Source organism: Dipodomys ordii, unplaced genomic scaffold, assembly GCF_000151885.1.
Source record: "Dipodomys ordii isolate 6190 unplaced genomic scaffold, Dord_2.0 Scaffold18, whole genome shotgun sequence".
In the NCBI taxonomy this organism is placed as follows: domain Eukaryota; kingdom Metazoa; phylum Chordata; class Mammalia; order Rodentia; family Heteromyidae; genus Dipodomys; species Dipodomys ordii.
Genome location: NW_012267234.1, coordinates 20077911 through 20094280, shown reverse-complemented (window position 1 = coordinate 20094280; position 16370 = coordinate 20077911). Strand labels below are relative to the sequence as shown.

At 61.2% G+C, this 16370-nt stretch overlaps 1 protein-coding gene across 1 annotated transcript in view; it reads right to left on the bottom strand.

Annotated features, from left to right (window-relative positions):
* The window catches only part of Zfpm1 (zinc finger protein, FOG family member 1), a 43489-nt gene that overhangs the window by 10820 nt on the left and 16299 nt on the right, over nt 1-16370 (bottom strand). The window contains exon 6 of the mRNA XM_013012720.1: nt 6301-6434. Coding sequence (XP_012868174.1) covers nt 6301-6434 — 134 coding nt within the window. The remainder of the gene's footprint in view (nt 1-6300; nt 6435-16370) is intronic.

The window sequence follows — 16370 nt, the reverse complement described above, 5'->3', positions numbered from 1 at the left end:
CACACACACACACACACACGGCTGCGCTCAGGAAGGGTCTTTGCCTAGAATAAACCAGTATACTTAGAGTCAACTGGTGTTTTACAGGGGAGTTGGAAATGCATGTTGGGAAAAGACAGCCTCCTCAACAAATGGTGCTGATGAACAGAAGGTGAATTGGATCCCTGCCTGTCACCTTGCACAAATGGTGCTGATGGATAGAAGATGAATTGGTTCCCTGCCTGTCACCTTGCACAAATGTCAACTCAAAATGCATGGGAGACCTCAACCTCAGACCATAAACCCTGAGAAACGTCAGAATTGATGTAGGCAGAACTTTCTGAGAAGAGTTCCAGGAGGCTCAGCAAATTGGAGGGAGAGTCAACCAACAGGATTGCATCAGGCTAAAACGTTTTTGCACAACAACAGACATAGTAAGCTAAAACGACAGCCAACAATCCATTCAACAAAGTTCTAATATCCAAAATATACAAGGAACTAAAACATTGACTCCCCTTCTCCAACAAAACTAAACCAATCAATAAATGGGCCGAGGAGCTTGAGAGAGACTTTTCATCAGAAGTAAGAACAGAGCCGGGCGCTGGTGGCTCACACCTGAGCTGAGAGGCTGAGATCTGAGGATCACGATTCAAAGCCAGCCTGGACAGAAAAGTCCGTGAGACTCTTATCTCCAATAAGCCACTCGAAAACTGGAAGTGGCACTGTGGCTCAAGGGGTAGAGCACTCACCTTGAGCTGAAGAGCAGATGAGGGACAGTGCTCAGGCCCAGAGTTCAAGCCCCACGACCAACAACAACAAAAAGAAGAAAGAAATAAAGAAAGAGAAAGAAAGAAAAAAAAGTAAGAACGGCAGATAGACAGGTGAGGACAAGCCCAACATCCCTGGCCAAAAGGGAAATACAAATCAAAACAAAACAGAGGTTCCATTTTATCTAGTATAGGGCCAGTATGGAGGATTTGAACAACAAATGCTGGCGGGGATGTGGGAAAGAGGAACGAACCCTAGTGCACTGTTGGTGGGAATATAAACTACAACCACTCTAGAAGACTGTTTGGAGGTTCCCCAGACAACAGAACTTCCCTGCACCCCAGCCATACTCTTGAGCATCTACCCAGAACATCACAAATCAGGATGCCATAAAGCCACGTGCACACCCATGTCCACTGCTGCACTATTCACAACAGCCAAGTTACGGAACCAGCCCAGATGAGCGGATGAATAAAATGTGGTACAAATAGAGAATGGAGTCTTACCCGTTAGAGAGAGTGTCATGTCATTTGCAGGGAAGTGGATGGACCTAGAAAAAATTATGGGCACATTCAGGAACGTGCTCTCCAGGAGGCATGGTGAGGCTCTGGCTGCGTGGCGAAAGCCAGGCCCGGTGTCTGGGACACCAAGCTCAGCACCATGTGGTCAGGACTGGAAGGCTGCAGGGGACGAGCAGGCTAGCACTAGGCTGGTAAGAGCAGCGAGATGTTCAGTGATGCGGTGCAGGTGTGGTGAATGTGAGAAGGAGGGACGTGGACCAGAACCACAGCAAGTCCGTGAGCCGCGGGCAGACCCGGGCTGGGTGCCCCAGAAGTTACTGGAACATGGGCAGGGCGGCTGCCTGGGGGTCTGGAGGAGGAAGCCTTTCCTGGGTACCTCTGTCCCTTCTGAATTTTTATCTATGGCCAAGAGACACAGGTGAAGCTAACGGGAGCCTGGGCACTGGCCAGCGCTGGCCTCGGAGCGCCTTCCCGGGGCAGTTCCCCGTGCCGGCCTTTGGGGCTCCTCCCGCGTCCCCGGCCTGGCCCCAGGTTATGCCCAGGTGGGAGTCTTGGCCATTTTGGGATGGCCACTCCACATCCACCCCTGGAAGCCGTGCATACGTTGGGCTCCCGTGGTCCCATTCGGTACGCAGCAGGGGCCTTTGGCCTGCGTGGCAGCCAGGGCCCCGCCTGGCCCCACAGACCTCAGAGTGCGCTCGTGGCTAAAGCAAGTGAACTGCGCAGGACACTGGACAGCAGAGCGAGGCTGGAGCGAAGGAATTGTTTGATTGTTCATCACCACCTGTTCACCTACCCATCCATTCACCACATACCCATCTGACAAGACTGGGAGCGCAGATAACTCACAAACCCACCTAGGAATCCACATGTCCACTCTCCTACTTCTGTCCATCATCCACCCACCCACCCACCCACCCAAGATTCCACGTGCCCTCTCTACTAATGAGCACCATCCGCCCACACACCGCCCAGAGCATTCATTCATCTGTTCTCTTGGCCATCAGCCATGTACCCACTCACGTATCCACCCACAGGCTTATCCATCCATCCACCTATGCAACCCATCCAACTATTCACTACCATTCACCCACTTACCCATCCATCCACCTACTCATCCATCACCCGTCTATCCATGCACCACCTACCCATCAATCTGTCCACCACCCGTGTACTTAATTATCCATCCATCCATCCACCCACATTGCTGCATCCATGCGTTCAGCCATCCACCTACTTGTATCCCTACCCATCCACGCATCTGTGTCCGCCCATCTATCATCTGTCCACCCCAACTACCATCCAACTGTTTGTCTGTCCATGCACTCATCTATTGCCAACCCACTCATCCTTCCATCTTTCTTCTATCCAGTCTTCTGTCCGTTTATCCATCCATCCATCCATCCACTACCCATCATCCACCCACATTGCTCTATCCACTCAGGCAATGTGTGTGCTCATGTTTGTCCTTCCATCCGCTCATCCACCCATCTATTCATCACTCATCCACCTACCCACTCCTTAGCACTGTTTCTTCTGTGTCTAACTTTGCAGCTGGTTGGGCCTGGCCCCAAAGGAGCCTCTTCTGCAACTCCTGGTTCTGCAGTGGTAGAAAGCTCAGCAAATCAGCACCAGATCAAGAATGCCCAGTGGTCCCTCAGGGCCATGTCACTTGGCTTCCTTCCTGTGTGCCAATCCTGGATGCCCAGCCCGAGGTCCTGCCTGGGCCCCCCCCCATCCTAACCTCACAGTGCCCAGCCCGAGGTCCTGCCTGGGGTGCCCCCCCATCCTAACCTCACAGTGCCCAGCCCGAGGTCCTGCCTGGGGCCCCCCATCCTAACCTCACAGTGCCCAGCCCGAGGTCCTGCCTGGGGTGCCCCCCATCCTAACCTCACAGTGCCCAGCCCGAGGTCCTGCCTGGGCCCCCCATCCTAACCTCACAGTGTCCAGTCCGAGGTCCTGCCTGGGCCCCCCCATCCTAACCTCACAGTGCCCAGCCTGAGGTCCTGCTTGGGGTGCCCCCCATCCTAACCTCACAGTGTCCAGCCCGAGGTCCTGCCTGGGCCCCCCCATCCTAACCTCACAGTGCCCAGCCCGAGGTCCTGCCTGGGCCCCCCCATCCTAACCTCACAGTGCCCAGCCCGAGGTCCTGCTTGGGGTGCCCCCCCATCCTAACCTCATAGTGCCCAGCCCGAGGTCCTGCCTGGGGTGCTCCCCCATCCTAACCTCACAGTGTCCAGTCCGAGGTCCTGCCTGAGGCCCCCCCATCCTAACCTCACAGTGCCCAGCCCGAGGTCCTGCCTGGGCCCCCCATCCTAACCTCACAGTGCCCAGCCCGAGGTCCTGCCTGGGCCCCCCCATCCTAACCTCACAGTGCCCAGCCCAGGCCCCGAGACTGGGTGAGACCACGAAGGGTCTTCCACTTCACACCCACTGTGCTCAAGTCCCTCCCGCGAGCAGGAAGGTCCTCCACTCCACATCCCTGCTCACTGCACTCCCACGTCTCAGGGAGGGCTCGGAAGGTGGCTCAGTGGTAGAGCGCTTGCCTTGCATGCCTGAGGCCCTGGGTTCCATTCCTCAGCATCACATAAGCAGAAAAAAAAAAAAAAAAGCCACGTCTCAGGGAGAAGAGGAAGCCTGGTCACACAGGCGATGTCTTCCTCACGCAGTAAGGGGAAGATGGGGCCCATCAGTCCAGCTCGATAAGGGCCGCTGAATGTTAGCAAAAATATTTAGACAATAAACGAAGTATCGGAAAGACGTGCCTATCTTTCAGAAATCAATCATCTGCACAGTATGTCTGGACGCTCGGCGCCAAGGCAGAGATAGCGGCTTGCTGGGAAGATAAGGGTTAATCAAGGCTGAATTCTGGTAAGATAGAAGGGAGGCAGGCAGGAAGCTACTGCTTCTCTCTGGGGTGGGAGACCTTAGGCTCCTCAGACTGCTTTCCTGGCCCCCTCTTAGGCTTGATGCGGGGTGGGGATGGGCAGTGCTTCTATCCTGTGCCACCTCCCTTGGCTGACCCCTGACCTGTGCCCCTGAGCAGGAGAGGGTCCCTTAGGGGTGGGCTTCAAGAGGATGGCCCTCAGCCCTGTAGGAAGGCACCATGGGCTCCATGTCCCCCAACTCAACGACTGTCTCCACCTCTGCTTGGCTTTTGCACAGAGCCTGGCGCTCTAACCTTTGAGCCATAGCTCTACTTCCAACTATTTTGTTAGTTGGGAGTCTGAGGCTTCCCTTCCCAGGCTGCTTTTGAACCGTGATCCTCAGATCTCAGCCTCCTGAGTAGGTAGGATGACAGGCGTGAGCCACTGACGCCCAGGTAGAGCCGGGAACGGGGGCAGTGGTTTCCTCCCGCAGGGCAGGGAGGCCGGGTGAGGCGCGTGCCGCACGGGGCGGAGGGCACGGCGGGACAGAGACGAGAAGCAGGGATGGGCGAGGACCCGTCTGGCTCTCCGCCACGCCTGCCCGTGCCATCACTACACATGGTCAGGGGGCAGCACGCTGAGAAGCCAGAGCTGGGAGCCGCACAGCTCCTGCTGCCCCCAGAGTCCACCTTCTAACCAGAAAACCTCACAAAAGCCACGGCGGCCTGCCTGCCTCCGTGACATCGGCGCATGCACTCCCTGCAGACCTGGCGTCCATCCCACATGGCGGCCTTCTGCTGCCCTTCTGATGTCCCTGTCTGGGCCCAGGCCAAGGGTCTTCCTCCTTAGAGCCGCTGGGCACAGTGCCCACTGGGCATGCCCAGGGCCAGACACCACTGAGGGTTTATCTCATTTACTGTGCCCAGCCAGCCCGTCTCTCTCCCCTGCAGGGAGGCGGGAGGGTCTGCAGGCTTGTATCCAAAGGCAGCCACTGGCTCCTTAGTCCAGCCGAAGGTCCCAAAGGTGGAGAAATCCAGGCTCAGAGTAAGCGGAGGCCTGCCTGAGCTTGGAGTGGGAAGTGGTCCGGGCCCAGTGCTACCCAGAGCCTCGGCATGGCGGTGGGCACGCGGGGCCTGGGCCAGCCTCCTCCGTCTCACCTATGGCCTGTCGGCCTCCACGGCGCTGCGCATGCCAGCTCCGGAGCTTTCCCACATCAGACAGGCACCACCACCCAGGCAGGCGGGGCAGGCACAGGGTCCCGGGGCTGGGGACACCCACCTGCGGGCAGCTTCCAAGCAGGTGTGGGGGGGCCCACCTCAGGCAGCCCCATTCTTGCCCCGGGGCGCCCCGAAGGCTGCTCTACACCCTCAGGACCGAGACTCGGTAGCACATGGCACCAGCCAGCCAGTACGCCCAGGGTCAAGCCACGTCTGAACACATCAGGACAGGGGAGTTCAGGCGGTGGGTGCAGCTCCAGGGCGCAGGGCGCTGCTGGACTGTCGCCATGGGTAAGCAACGCTGCCCCTTGCCTGCCTGGACCACGCCCCCCCCCACTGCCCCTTCCCATTGCCCCTCCCCACCACCGCCCTGGTCCAGGCTCGCTGCCCTCTACACACTGGTGCTCTTTTCCAAGTCAATGAGGAACCTGCCCTAAACAGAGGGGCCTCTGACATAAAGCCAGCGTGGGCCCCGCAGCAGAGCCCGTCCCGGGCAGCCATGGGAGGGCCCTGCCCAGGCAGGGGTGCCACAGGGAGAGGAGCCACTCTGGCCATGGCACCCACAGCATCTGTCCCGGCCTCAAAGGTCTCAGCAGGGCAGGGCAGGCACGGCCCTCCCCCCCCCCCCCGGCAGCCCACAGTGTCCGGGATGCGAACGCTGATGCAAACGCCCTGCTCAGCCTCCCTCCACCCCAAGGTGAGGGCAAGAGCAGCCCGGCACGCTGCCCTGCATAGCACCTGCCTCACCCCTCCACCCACCCCCACTGGAGGCCACGGTCGGTCCCTTCCAGCAGCCTGAAGGACCTGTCCCACCACTCCAGGGGCCTACCCGCCCTCCAGGCCCCGGGGTCCCCATCTCCTGGCTGCCTCGGCACAAAGCAGCCAATGCTCCTGGCCTGAGGGGCCAAAGGGCAGATGCCACAGAGGGCAAGGGCCTGGCCCTCTTACCTCTTCTGTCTGCCCGGGGGATGCGGCTCTGGTCTGGATGGTCCCCTGGAATGGGCCCCAGGACAGGCCCTCAGCCAGGCTGAGTCGGGCCCGCACGCACCTCCGCCCGTCCCGCAGCTCCAGCTCCAGGTCCTCTGTGGAGAGACAGGGCTGGGTGAGGGCTCAGCCAGGTGACTGAGGAGGCCCATGGACGTCAGGAGCTCTGGCACCACCGGAGCCGCCAGGAGAGGGGCAGAGGGAGAGGGGGGTCTGAGCGGGCGATGGTAGGGGGTCCCGGGGTCCCTGGACTGGAGAGACCGCATGAGGGGTTGGTGTGGGTGGGCAGCCTGACAATGGGCTTTGAGAAGGCCCTGGGCACTGTCTGCAGGGTGGTGTGTAGTGGAGGGACGATAGTCATATGACACACTGTGACCTGTGTGATCTACCTGCATCCCACGCCGGTGACCTTGTGGTCTGCCTGAGCCCCATGAATGTGACCTGTGTGGAACAAGGTCTCCGAAGGTGTGGATAAATGCGGATCTTGAGATGAGGCCATCCTGGATTTTCAGGGTCCCTAAACCCATCCAGTGTTTGCCGGTTTGCTGATTTGTGGTGCTGGCTGCAGGACCTCACTTGCGTGGCTAGCATCTGCCTTCCTCCTCGTTGGACAGCAGGTCAGTGGCGGCCACTCCCTCGGGGAGGTGCCTCCGTGGCCGCACACCCTCTGCCCAGCAAAGGTGTGCCACTCTGGCCTCACCGCCAGGGCCGCGGCCCACGAGGCCTCACGTGGCCTGGCCTGGTCCCCTGGCTGGAACGCGGCGGCGGCCCTATTTCCTGGAGCCCCACCGAGCAGGCTGCGGCCTTAATGGGCGCGATTATCAGATAACTGTCCGCCTAATGGCAGAGATAACGTGTAAATACGCCAGGAGGCCCTTCAGAGACATTTTAACCGGGCCTTTGTCTTCACCAGGGCAGATAAGGTGGCAGTGGACCAGGACTAGAGGCCGAGAAGGCCCTGCGGCCCTTTATCAGCCCCGGTGGGGGAAGAGAAAAAAGGTAGGCTGTGCAGTGGTCATGGCCACGGGACCAGGCCAGCCCACTCAGGACACGGCTGGCCCACAGTCCTACCAGCTTCCCTCCTGCCCTGCCCTACAGAGCTTGGCAGGCAGCTGGCTACCAGGGTGGGCAGGAGCCATCCTCAGGGAGGTGGAGGAGCTGCAGGCAGTGCGGCCTGGACCCCAGCGGGAGCCCTGAGCCACGTAGGCTTGGCGCCTGTTCCTCTTCTAGGAACAGGGACATTCCCTACATACACAGCTCCTGAGGTGTACCCGGACCCCAGAAGATACGGAACTAAGTGGCCAAGCCACTTCCCCCCATCTTTCAGCACTGGGAGCATTTTCATGGGACAGGGTCTGGCCACCCTGAAGGCAGGGGCAGGGGCAGTCCCGTCCATGGACAGCTCTGAGCGCCAGCTCTCTCAGACTTGTGGGAGGCAGGCAGAGACTGCACCCCGCCTACCTGCAGGCAAACAGCCCCCACCCTAATCAGAGATCAGGCTGTGGACCCGACGTCCAGATAAGAGCATGGTTGGTGTTTCCCAAGTGGCCGCCCATCCTTTGGGTATCACACACCGCCAGAGGGAGGGCTGGCCCTCGATAAACGTAATGTTGAGGGGGGTGGCAGAGACCTGAGGGGCAGGGCTGACACTGTGGTTACCATGACAACCTGCCTCCTTGGTCCAGGATGGCCCTCTTGGAAGATGCCTCCTGAGGGTGGATTTGGGGCCTGGTGAGGCCTGGGCCGGGAGGGGAGCACAGTGGTTTGTGCCCGGTGTACTCCAGTCCCAGTGCCAGTGGCCACGGCAGCCGTGCAATGCTTACCATTCCCTGCTCAGAGAAATGAGTGCCACTCCTGCTCCAACCCGTGTGGCCCAAACAGGGCAAGCAGGTGTTAAGGTGGAGCTAGTACCCAGCGGTCACATGCCCAGCGGGACACAAAATGGGGGGACAGGAGAGGTGCGAGGAGGCTGCCTATGGCGGCCAGTGCCTCCCAGGGCTCAGGCGGAGAGGGTACGAGGTGACGGGTGGACAGCCGCCGCGGCCAGCACCTCCGCACGTTTTTGCCAGGCGAGGTGTGAGGGGCCATGCTGACGCTCTGGTTCTGGTCTCAGTTTCCCCATGAGACCGAGGCGGAGCTCCTGCAGGAACCATAGTCCCAGCACTGGGACGGGACTGCTTCAGACAAACCCACATGCATCCTTTCAAGAACACACGTGCTGGGGTTGAGGAACTGCAGGGTTCCGGGCTCTGGACACCACCAGATCTTGTGGCCTGGGTGATATCCCCTAGGGACAGGCAGGGCCGGGCACTGCCCGTCTGGGCTCTGTTCACCAGCTGGGGCCTTACTGAGAGATGGTGGTAGCTCTGGCCACAAAACTCAGGTCTGGAACCCACAGGCCCACACCAGGCCCTGCCTCTGTCCTGATGTCTGGGTGCCCGCGGAGCCTGTTTACCCAGCTGCAGAAGCAGGCACTAACTCTCCACTGGCTGCATGTGGGGTGCCCACGCGGTTTCAGGTGGTTGCCTCCTCCTGGGCCCCAGGGTGGGAGGGTGGACTCCCTCTGCGGTGAAACCCTGCTCCAACCCTGCCAGGCCTCTTCTGTGCCTGGGCGTGAAGGAGGCCTGGAGAGCTGGAGCACGGTGGCCAGGCCATGGCGAGGCCCTTCTGCCAAGACCAGACTCTGAGCTCCCTCCTGGTGGGGAGTTCAGGGCTCTGTCCTGGCTGCCTGGTGCCCAAGTCAAGGCACTGCCCACTTTGGTCCTTGGACCTCAGCCTCCCGACCTGGCCGCAGCAGCTGGCTGACAGCTCAGTCTCGGGAGACTGTGAGTGGGCCCCTCCTCGGCCAGTCACCCCACCCCCAAAGGGGCCGGGCTGTGTGTGTGAATGGCGGGGACCACGAACCCTCGTCCTGAATGGTGGGCTCTGGGGCTGGCACATGGGTGCCCACCTGTTACTACCAGCACCCACTAATCTAATCGGCTCATCACTCCTGCCCGGCCCGGCCCTGCCCTGCAGCGCCAGCAGACCAGGTGGGGAGCGGTCCTATCTCAGGGATCCTGTTGTTTGCCTTTGATAAAAGCCACAGAAAAGGAAAGAAAAAGGAGGAAGGGGGAGGGGAGGAAGGCCCAGGCTGAAGTTCCAGAAAACTCTCTGGGGCATGAATCAGGCCCAGCGTGGCTGAGAGCCGGGGCTCTGGCTGGGCTGTGGATGCTGCTGCCGCTGCTGAACAGCCAGCCATGGCTCCGCAGACAATGCCGGCTCGGAACCTGCACACGGGGCAGCTGTGTGTCAAGCCATGCTGAGGCACCCTGGAGTGGTGCCAGAGATGAGGAGCCGGCCCAGGCCTCCAGCTACCCTTCCCACCACCCTGGGCAGACTCACAGGCCCGCCTGGCTGCAGCTTCTGCTGGCCAGGACCCCTCAGAAAGCCCTTCAGGGCTGGCGTAGTCGGTGCAGAGCCCGAGCCTCCCTGTGTGAAGATTTCCACTTCCTGTGTGGTCAGAGGCCATCTGGAGGCCTCCAGCCCAGAGCCCCCTCCCTGAGCCTGCTCTGGCTTGGCTCTCGGGGGTAGTTGCTGGCAGGAGCTGAGTTCTCTATTCCAGGCCCCCTCCGGGCCCTGGCCGCTCCTGCTCTGTAGGCTCCAGCCTCTCCCTCAGGCCCAGCCACCTCCCGAGGGTGGCCCTGGGTCGGGGCACCACCGCCCATAAGGAAGGGGTGAGCTCGGTCTATGTCTGGGCCGCCTGAAGCTGGACTTGAGCCTGGAGGCACCTGTGGTCAGAACCCAGCTGCATGTGGGCAGAAGGGTAGTGCCTTGCTACCGCTCAGCCGCCGCCTGGCCACCGCTAGCCAGTATTGATTTTTTTTACGCAACAGCATCTTTATCGGCTGAACCCTGGCCCCGGCTGATGGCAGAGCGATTCCGCCTGGGACGAGCAGGCCGTGGAGGGCAGGCCTGCGCCCTGGCCTGGGAACTATGGGGCCCCTCACTCTGTGGGCCCAGCGGCCTGTCCTGGGGACAGGGCAGGCCTTGGCCTCCGTGTGACCGAGGCCCAGCAGGCGGCGGCGGGAACGGTGCTGGGCCGCAGACCGGCCTCTTCTGAGCTCGGGTCAGATCTTGGAGGAGGTCGCAGTGTGAGGCCTGTCTGTTTTACCACTGCTGGGGTGCAACACGGCCTCTTATGGGCACAAACAGCTGCACCAACAAGAGGGGCCCCTGAGCCGGGCTCTGGTGGCTCACACCTGTCATTCTAGCCACTGAGGATCACAATTCAAAGCCAGCCCGGGCAAGGAAAGTCTGTGAGACTCTTATCTCCAATAAACCACTAGAAAACCGGAAGTGGCACTGTGGTTCAAGTGTTAGAGTGCTTGCCTTGAGCTGAAGAGCTGAGGGACAGCTCCCAGGCCCAGAGTTCAAGCCCCACAACCGACCAAAAAAAAAAAAAAAGAGGGGCCCCGGGATGGGCAGTGGGGCCCGAGTACCCGTTCCAGGCAAGGGGTCCTTTTCTTCTCTTTATGGTATCTTCCCAAAGGAACTAAAGAGCTACAGATCCAAAAAGCTAGCTTCTCAAAGGGCCGTGCTAGGGCTCTAGCCTTCCCCTCAGCACAGCCAGAGGCCCCCCCTCCTCCGTCCCCCCCGTCCCCCGTCTGGGATAAGAGGCCTGGGAGCTGGGGTCCCTGCCATCCCAGCCTCCTGGGCTGGGAGCACAGGCTTTCCCCCAGAGGTGGGCACGCTTCTCAGCCTAGCCCCCATCCGTCCGTCCACAAGCCTGGCTTGCTGAGGGTCCATTCATCTGCCTGACGATGGCTCAGCCCCAGGCACTGGCAGCTTTGTCTCTACTCACTGGCCTCTGGGACCACCATCTGCTTCCATGGTCAGGATAGAAAGGAGGGCAGTGGCCAAAGGCAAAGCAGGGGGAAGCTGTTCTACTGCTGGCCAGCCTTCACTCCCACCCCTAGGGGGCGGCAGAGGCACCGGGCAGGCCGGTCACCCCCGAGCATTAGGGACTTGGCGGCAGGGAGGGATACTGCAGCCATTCAGGGCAGACAGCTCCGCTCTGCCCTTTGCATGTAGTCCCACTGGCCCACCACAATGAGGGCTTTGCCCGGTGGGGAGGTGGAGGCCCCAGGGTGTATGAGTGGCAGGAGCCAGACCCGCAGGGAGGGCCGAGGGAGGGAGGCCTCCAGGGCAGGGCTGGGCAGGCTGTTCCTGAGGCAGCCCAGGTCTGTCCTGCTTGGGAGCCCTGAGGCTCCCCATGCGCCCTGGAGAGCACCGCCAGCTGCTGGCTCTGCCAGCCTGTCTCAGCCCGTCCCAGGGTGCAGTGCTCCACCAGAACCTTCCAGCTGGGTGGCCTCCTGCTGGTGTCAGCCTGAGTGGGGTATGGAGGATTTGGGCAGAATCACAAAGGGAGGGGTGTGCAGAATGACGGTCCACCCACAGCCCACCGGGGGTGTGGAGGCCTCCGATGCCTGTGGAATATGGTTTATTTATTTATTTTTTTTGGTTTGGCCGTGGGGCTTGAACTCTGGGCCTGGGCGCTATCCTCAGCTCTTCAGCTCAAGGCTAGCACTCTACCACGTGAGCCACAGCGCCACTTCCAGTTTTCTAGTGGTTTATTGGAGACAAGAGTCTCACAGACTTTTCTGCCTGGGCTGGCTTTGAACCATGATCCTCAGACCTCAGCCTCCTGAACAGCTAGGATCACAGGTGTGAGCTACTGGGGCTTTTTTTTTTTTTTTTTTTTTGTCTGGAGCTTGAACTCAGGGCCTGGGTGCTGTCCCCGAGCCTCTCTGTGCTTAAGGCTAGCACTCTTCCTCTTGAGCCACATCACCATTTCTGGGTTTTTCTGTGTATGTGGTACTGAGGAATGGAACCTAGGGTTTCATGCATGCTAGACAAGCACTATACCACTGAGCCACCTTCCCAGCCCAGAGTGTGTTTCTTTTGGGATCATTTCTGTAGAAGTTTTGTAAGAGAAGAAAAAGCCCCGAGGTCTTGCCAGGACGGCGGTCCTCTACACTGCCTCAAAGTGCCCACGTGTGATTTTTGGGAATAAACTCCTAAAGCGCTATGGTGAATTCCTGCTTAGGCTTCAAGCAGCTAGGCAGCATGCGGTCAGCAGGTCCCTCTGCACCCCCTTGGCGCTGGCCAATGGGACCCCAAAGCTCTGGGAACTGAGGGGTGAGCCTGAGGTGGTGGCTCGGGGGCCTGAAGGCCTAGTAGGGGCTGGCCAGCAGGCAGAGCCCCCCCCCCAGACAATAAGCCCAGTGATAACATCTTCCTCATCTCAGGCCTCGGCCCTCTCACGCAGGATATGACCAGCCCTCCAGCCGACAGCAGCCCCTTTGTCCCATCTCTGGGGACCGATCTTATCAGCAGTGTCCATGGCCACCGTAATGGAAAAACGCGGCGAGGAAATAAAAAGTTATGCACAGAGATAGAGGAGTAATAAATAAATAAATAAGGAGCCGCAGTGGTCGCAGGCACGCTCTCAAGGAGCTCTGGCGCTGAGTCCAGGGGGGCTTCGGGCCCTGGCTCTGGTCCCCACCCTGGAGGTGGGGCGGGGGCAGGGGCTTCAGGTCCTCGTTTGCATGATTCAGCCCGGGCGGGCTGGACTCCCAGCCGCGGTCACTCATGGTTTGGAGTGCAGTCCCTGGAGCTGGGCTGGCCCGACAAATGTCATTGTCAGTCACAAGGACAATGCCCCTAAGACTGAGCACAGTGCCTCAGTTTCCCCCCTGGGGAAGGGAGTAAGGGAGATGGACCAGGAGAGAGGAGGGAGCCGTGTGACACAGCACCGAGGACCCTGGGGCTCGCCAGGCAGGAGAGGAGGCCAAGGGGCGCTGGGACCCCTGCACCCACGCTCCGTGCCGCCCCAGGCTTGTGGCACACACATGCCCACTGCCCGTCCCTGCCCTGCCCTGTCCCCACTGGCCTAGACTGTCCCAGCCCCCCTCCACAGACAAGGGACCCAGCAGCCCCAAGCAAGGGTGGTGCGCGGGGGCGGGGAACAAGGCACCACCAGGGAGGGGGCAGGGCTGGACATGCACTGTGGCTGTGCCTCCTGCCAATGTTGCTGCCCAGAGCCAGCCCAGCCCCAGCCCAGCGCCAGGCCAGCGCCAGCCCAGCCCCAGCCCAGTGCCAGGCCAGTGCCAGCCCAGCCCCAGCCCAGCCCCAGGCCAGTCCCAGTGCCAGTCCAGCGCCAGCCCAGCGCCAGCCCAGGGCCAGCCCAGCACCAGCCCAGAGCCAGCCCAGCGCCAGCCCAGGGCCAGCCCAGTACCAGGCCATCCCCAGCCCAGCGCCAGCCCAGAGCCAGCCCAGCGCCAGCCCAGGGCCAGCCCAGTACCAGGCCATCCCCAGCCCAGCGCCAGGCCAGTGCCAGGCCAGTGCCAGGCCAGCGCCAGCCCAGAGCCAGCCCAGGGCCAGCCCAGCGCCAGCCCAGTACCAGGCCAGCCCCAGCCCAGCGCCAGGCCAGTGCCAGGCCAGTGCCAGGCCAGCGCCAGCCCAGTGCCAGGCCAGCGCCAGCCCAGAGCCAGCCCAGCGCCCTGGGTCTTCCAGACACGTCTGTGCCCGTTGTATTGAGGTAACCGCGGGCTTGGATGAAATGGCATGCTCTAACCACACAGCCAGGCCTGGGAGGGAAGCTTCTGGAAAGTGGCAGCCGAGCATCCCCAGGCAGTCTGAGGACCGCCCTGCTGATGTCTGGGCTGGCCATGGGGGACGCTGGCTGGGCAGGAAGCTGGGTGGGAGGGCGGGGGAGGAAGTAGGCTTGATTAGGGCTTGCGGCTGAGATAGGCTGCCCTGGTCACAGATAGCAGCGCCCGGAAGGGGGTGAGGTTAGCGGGCCACGAGCGGCGGGTAGCAGGCGGGGCGCCCCTCCGCCCTGTTCCCGCCACGCTCCCCACCGGAGTCCTGATGTCCACGCTTGGCTCATGTGGTGCCCAGTGAGAGTCCCTTGGTTGGTCCTGTGCCACTGTGCCCACCTGCCCACCCGCCTCAGTGTCCACATCTGTAACCTGGCTCCAGCCTCCATCATGACCTTTCCTGGCCTCATGCTGGGCTCCTCAGCATCATCCACAGCAGCAGGTAGATCCTGCCCCTGGTACGGAGCTGCCGCTCACCAGCCTCCACGGCTGCCTTCACCCACGGGGCCCAGTATAAACCCCAGGCACAGACCCCACTGTGCACTTCTAGAGACTCCCTGACCTCACCTCCACTCTGCTAAGGACAGCGTCTAGCCTCCTGCCCACGCAGCCTTCCCAGGCTCTACAAGAGGGCGGGCATTAGTGATGGAGGTGGGTGAGGGGGCGGAGGGCCAGGAGGTCTTGCGGGAGAGCTGCACACCTCCCGCGGTTGTTGCAGGCTGAGACCTAGTTACAGTCAAGGGTAGGGCTAGCGGAGGAGGTGGCCTTCACGGAGCCAGGGCCGATACGCGTGTGGATGGCGGGCATCTCTGGGCAGCCAACACTCCTACCTGTCAGCTGGCTGCCTGTGGCCCCTGCTGACCCAAGCCTGTGCCTCCCAACCCCATTCCAAGACAACCATCGGCCGGCCACAAGCCCCGCAGGGCAGGTCCCTTGCTCTTGGCCAGCCAGGCTGTGAGCTCGGCCTGGGCCTCTGCTGCTCTCGGAAGCTGCCACTTGCTCACTCGCTCGCTCGCTCCTCACGGCCAGGGCTTCACCCCGCTGGGGCTCAGCTCTGACGTGGCCTTGTTGTAGGGGTGCTGTCCTCAGCCTCTGCCTCCTCTGCCTCCTACCCCTGGGCTGGAGACCCACCGCACACTCTGGGCAGAAGTGCCTGGCCTTTCTCAGCTCCGAGGGAGCCGGGGCACTGGGCAAGCACAGAGAAGAACATGCCATGCTGGGCCTTCTGCCCCTTTACTGATAGGCAGGCAGGGGAAGGGGCAGCAGGCTTGGGCCCCGGGGCTTCAGTGACCCGAGGGACCTGACCAGAAGGCTTGGAGCTGGGGACACCGGAGGGGGTGGCTCCGGAGCCAGCTTCCAAGCTGTGCTCTGGCACTGACCCCAGGCTGACCCCTGCCATCACCAGCGCCCCTCCCCCGCCTGATAATCTAAGACAAATAGGCCTATCGCCTGCTGCGCCAGGCCCCACGATAACACAAAATAGCTGAAATGATTTTTCCCACCCACACAGGCCGGCGACGGGGGCTGGGAGGAGGGGACCGAGGCCGGCTATCGGCCCATCTCCCTGGCTGTCCATCAGCACGGCCGTCCTGCTTCAGCCGCCGCTGCCCGATAACAGACTTGAGGTTTGTGCAGAAACCCTGGGCCCGTGAGATCGGTCAGGTGGGCACAGCCCGGATAACCAGCCTGTGCCCTCACCAACCCCTGGAGGGGAGCCCCTCACCCCCACCCCTGGCTGGCGTCCAGCAAGGAGCGGTGGACAGACCTCTGGAGGCCCTCACCTGACGATCCTCTGAAGACAGCTGCTCAATGCCCTCCCCGCAGCCCTTCATTCTACAACCGAGATTCGAGTGCAGGCCTTGCTCAGCAGCGGAGCACTCGCCTAGTTGGCACAGGCCCTGGGTTATACCCCTAGCATCACAAACAGCAACAAAACCCCCACAAAGATTGGGAGGCCCTTCCTCAGATTCTAAGCACTGAGCCCAAACTAATCGTCTGGGGCCCTCGCCTGTCTCCCTACCTACGCCCACCCTAGCCTCCAGGGTTGTCAACCATGCCCTGAAACCCCAGGCCCTTTGCCCATGCTAGCTGCTTTCCTGAGCACTGCAAGCCACGCTTGGCTGAGATGGGGGCTGGGGGTTCTCTGGGGCTGTCCTTCCTGTCTCTCAAACCCGACCTTGACATTTGGGCATTCCCTCTGTGAGCCGGCAGTGTCTGCAGTGTCTGCCTGGGAGTGGCCAGCCCTCCCTCCCGACACCTCAGGGTCCTGACGGGCGGGTTGGCTCCCAGTCAACAGTGGCCCCAGGACAGAGTCCTAGGCCCCAAGTTGCCCCCAGTGGACAACATAAAAACCTCTCTGTCTCTTTCTCTCTGACCTCTGTGTCCCTCCCC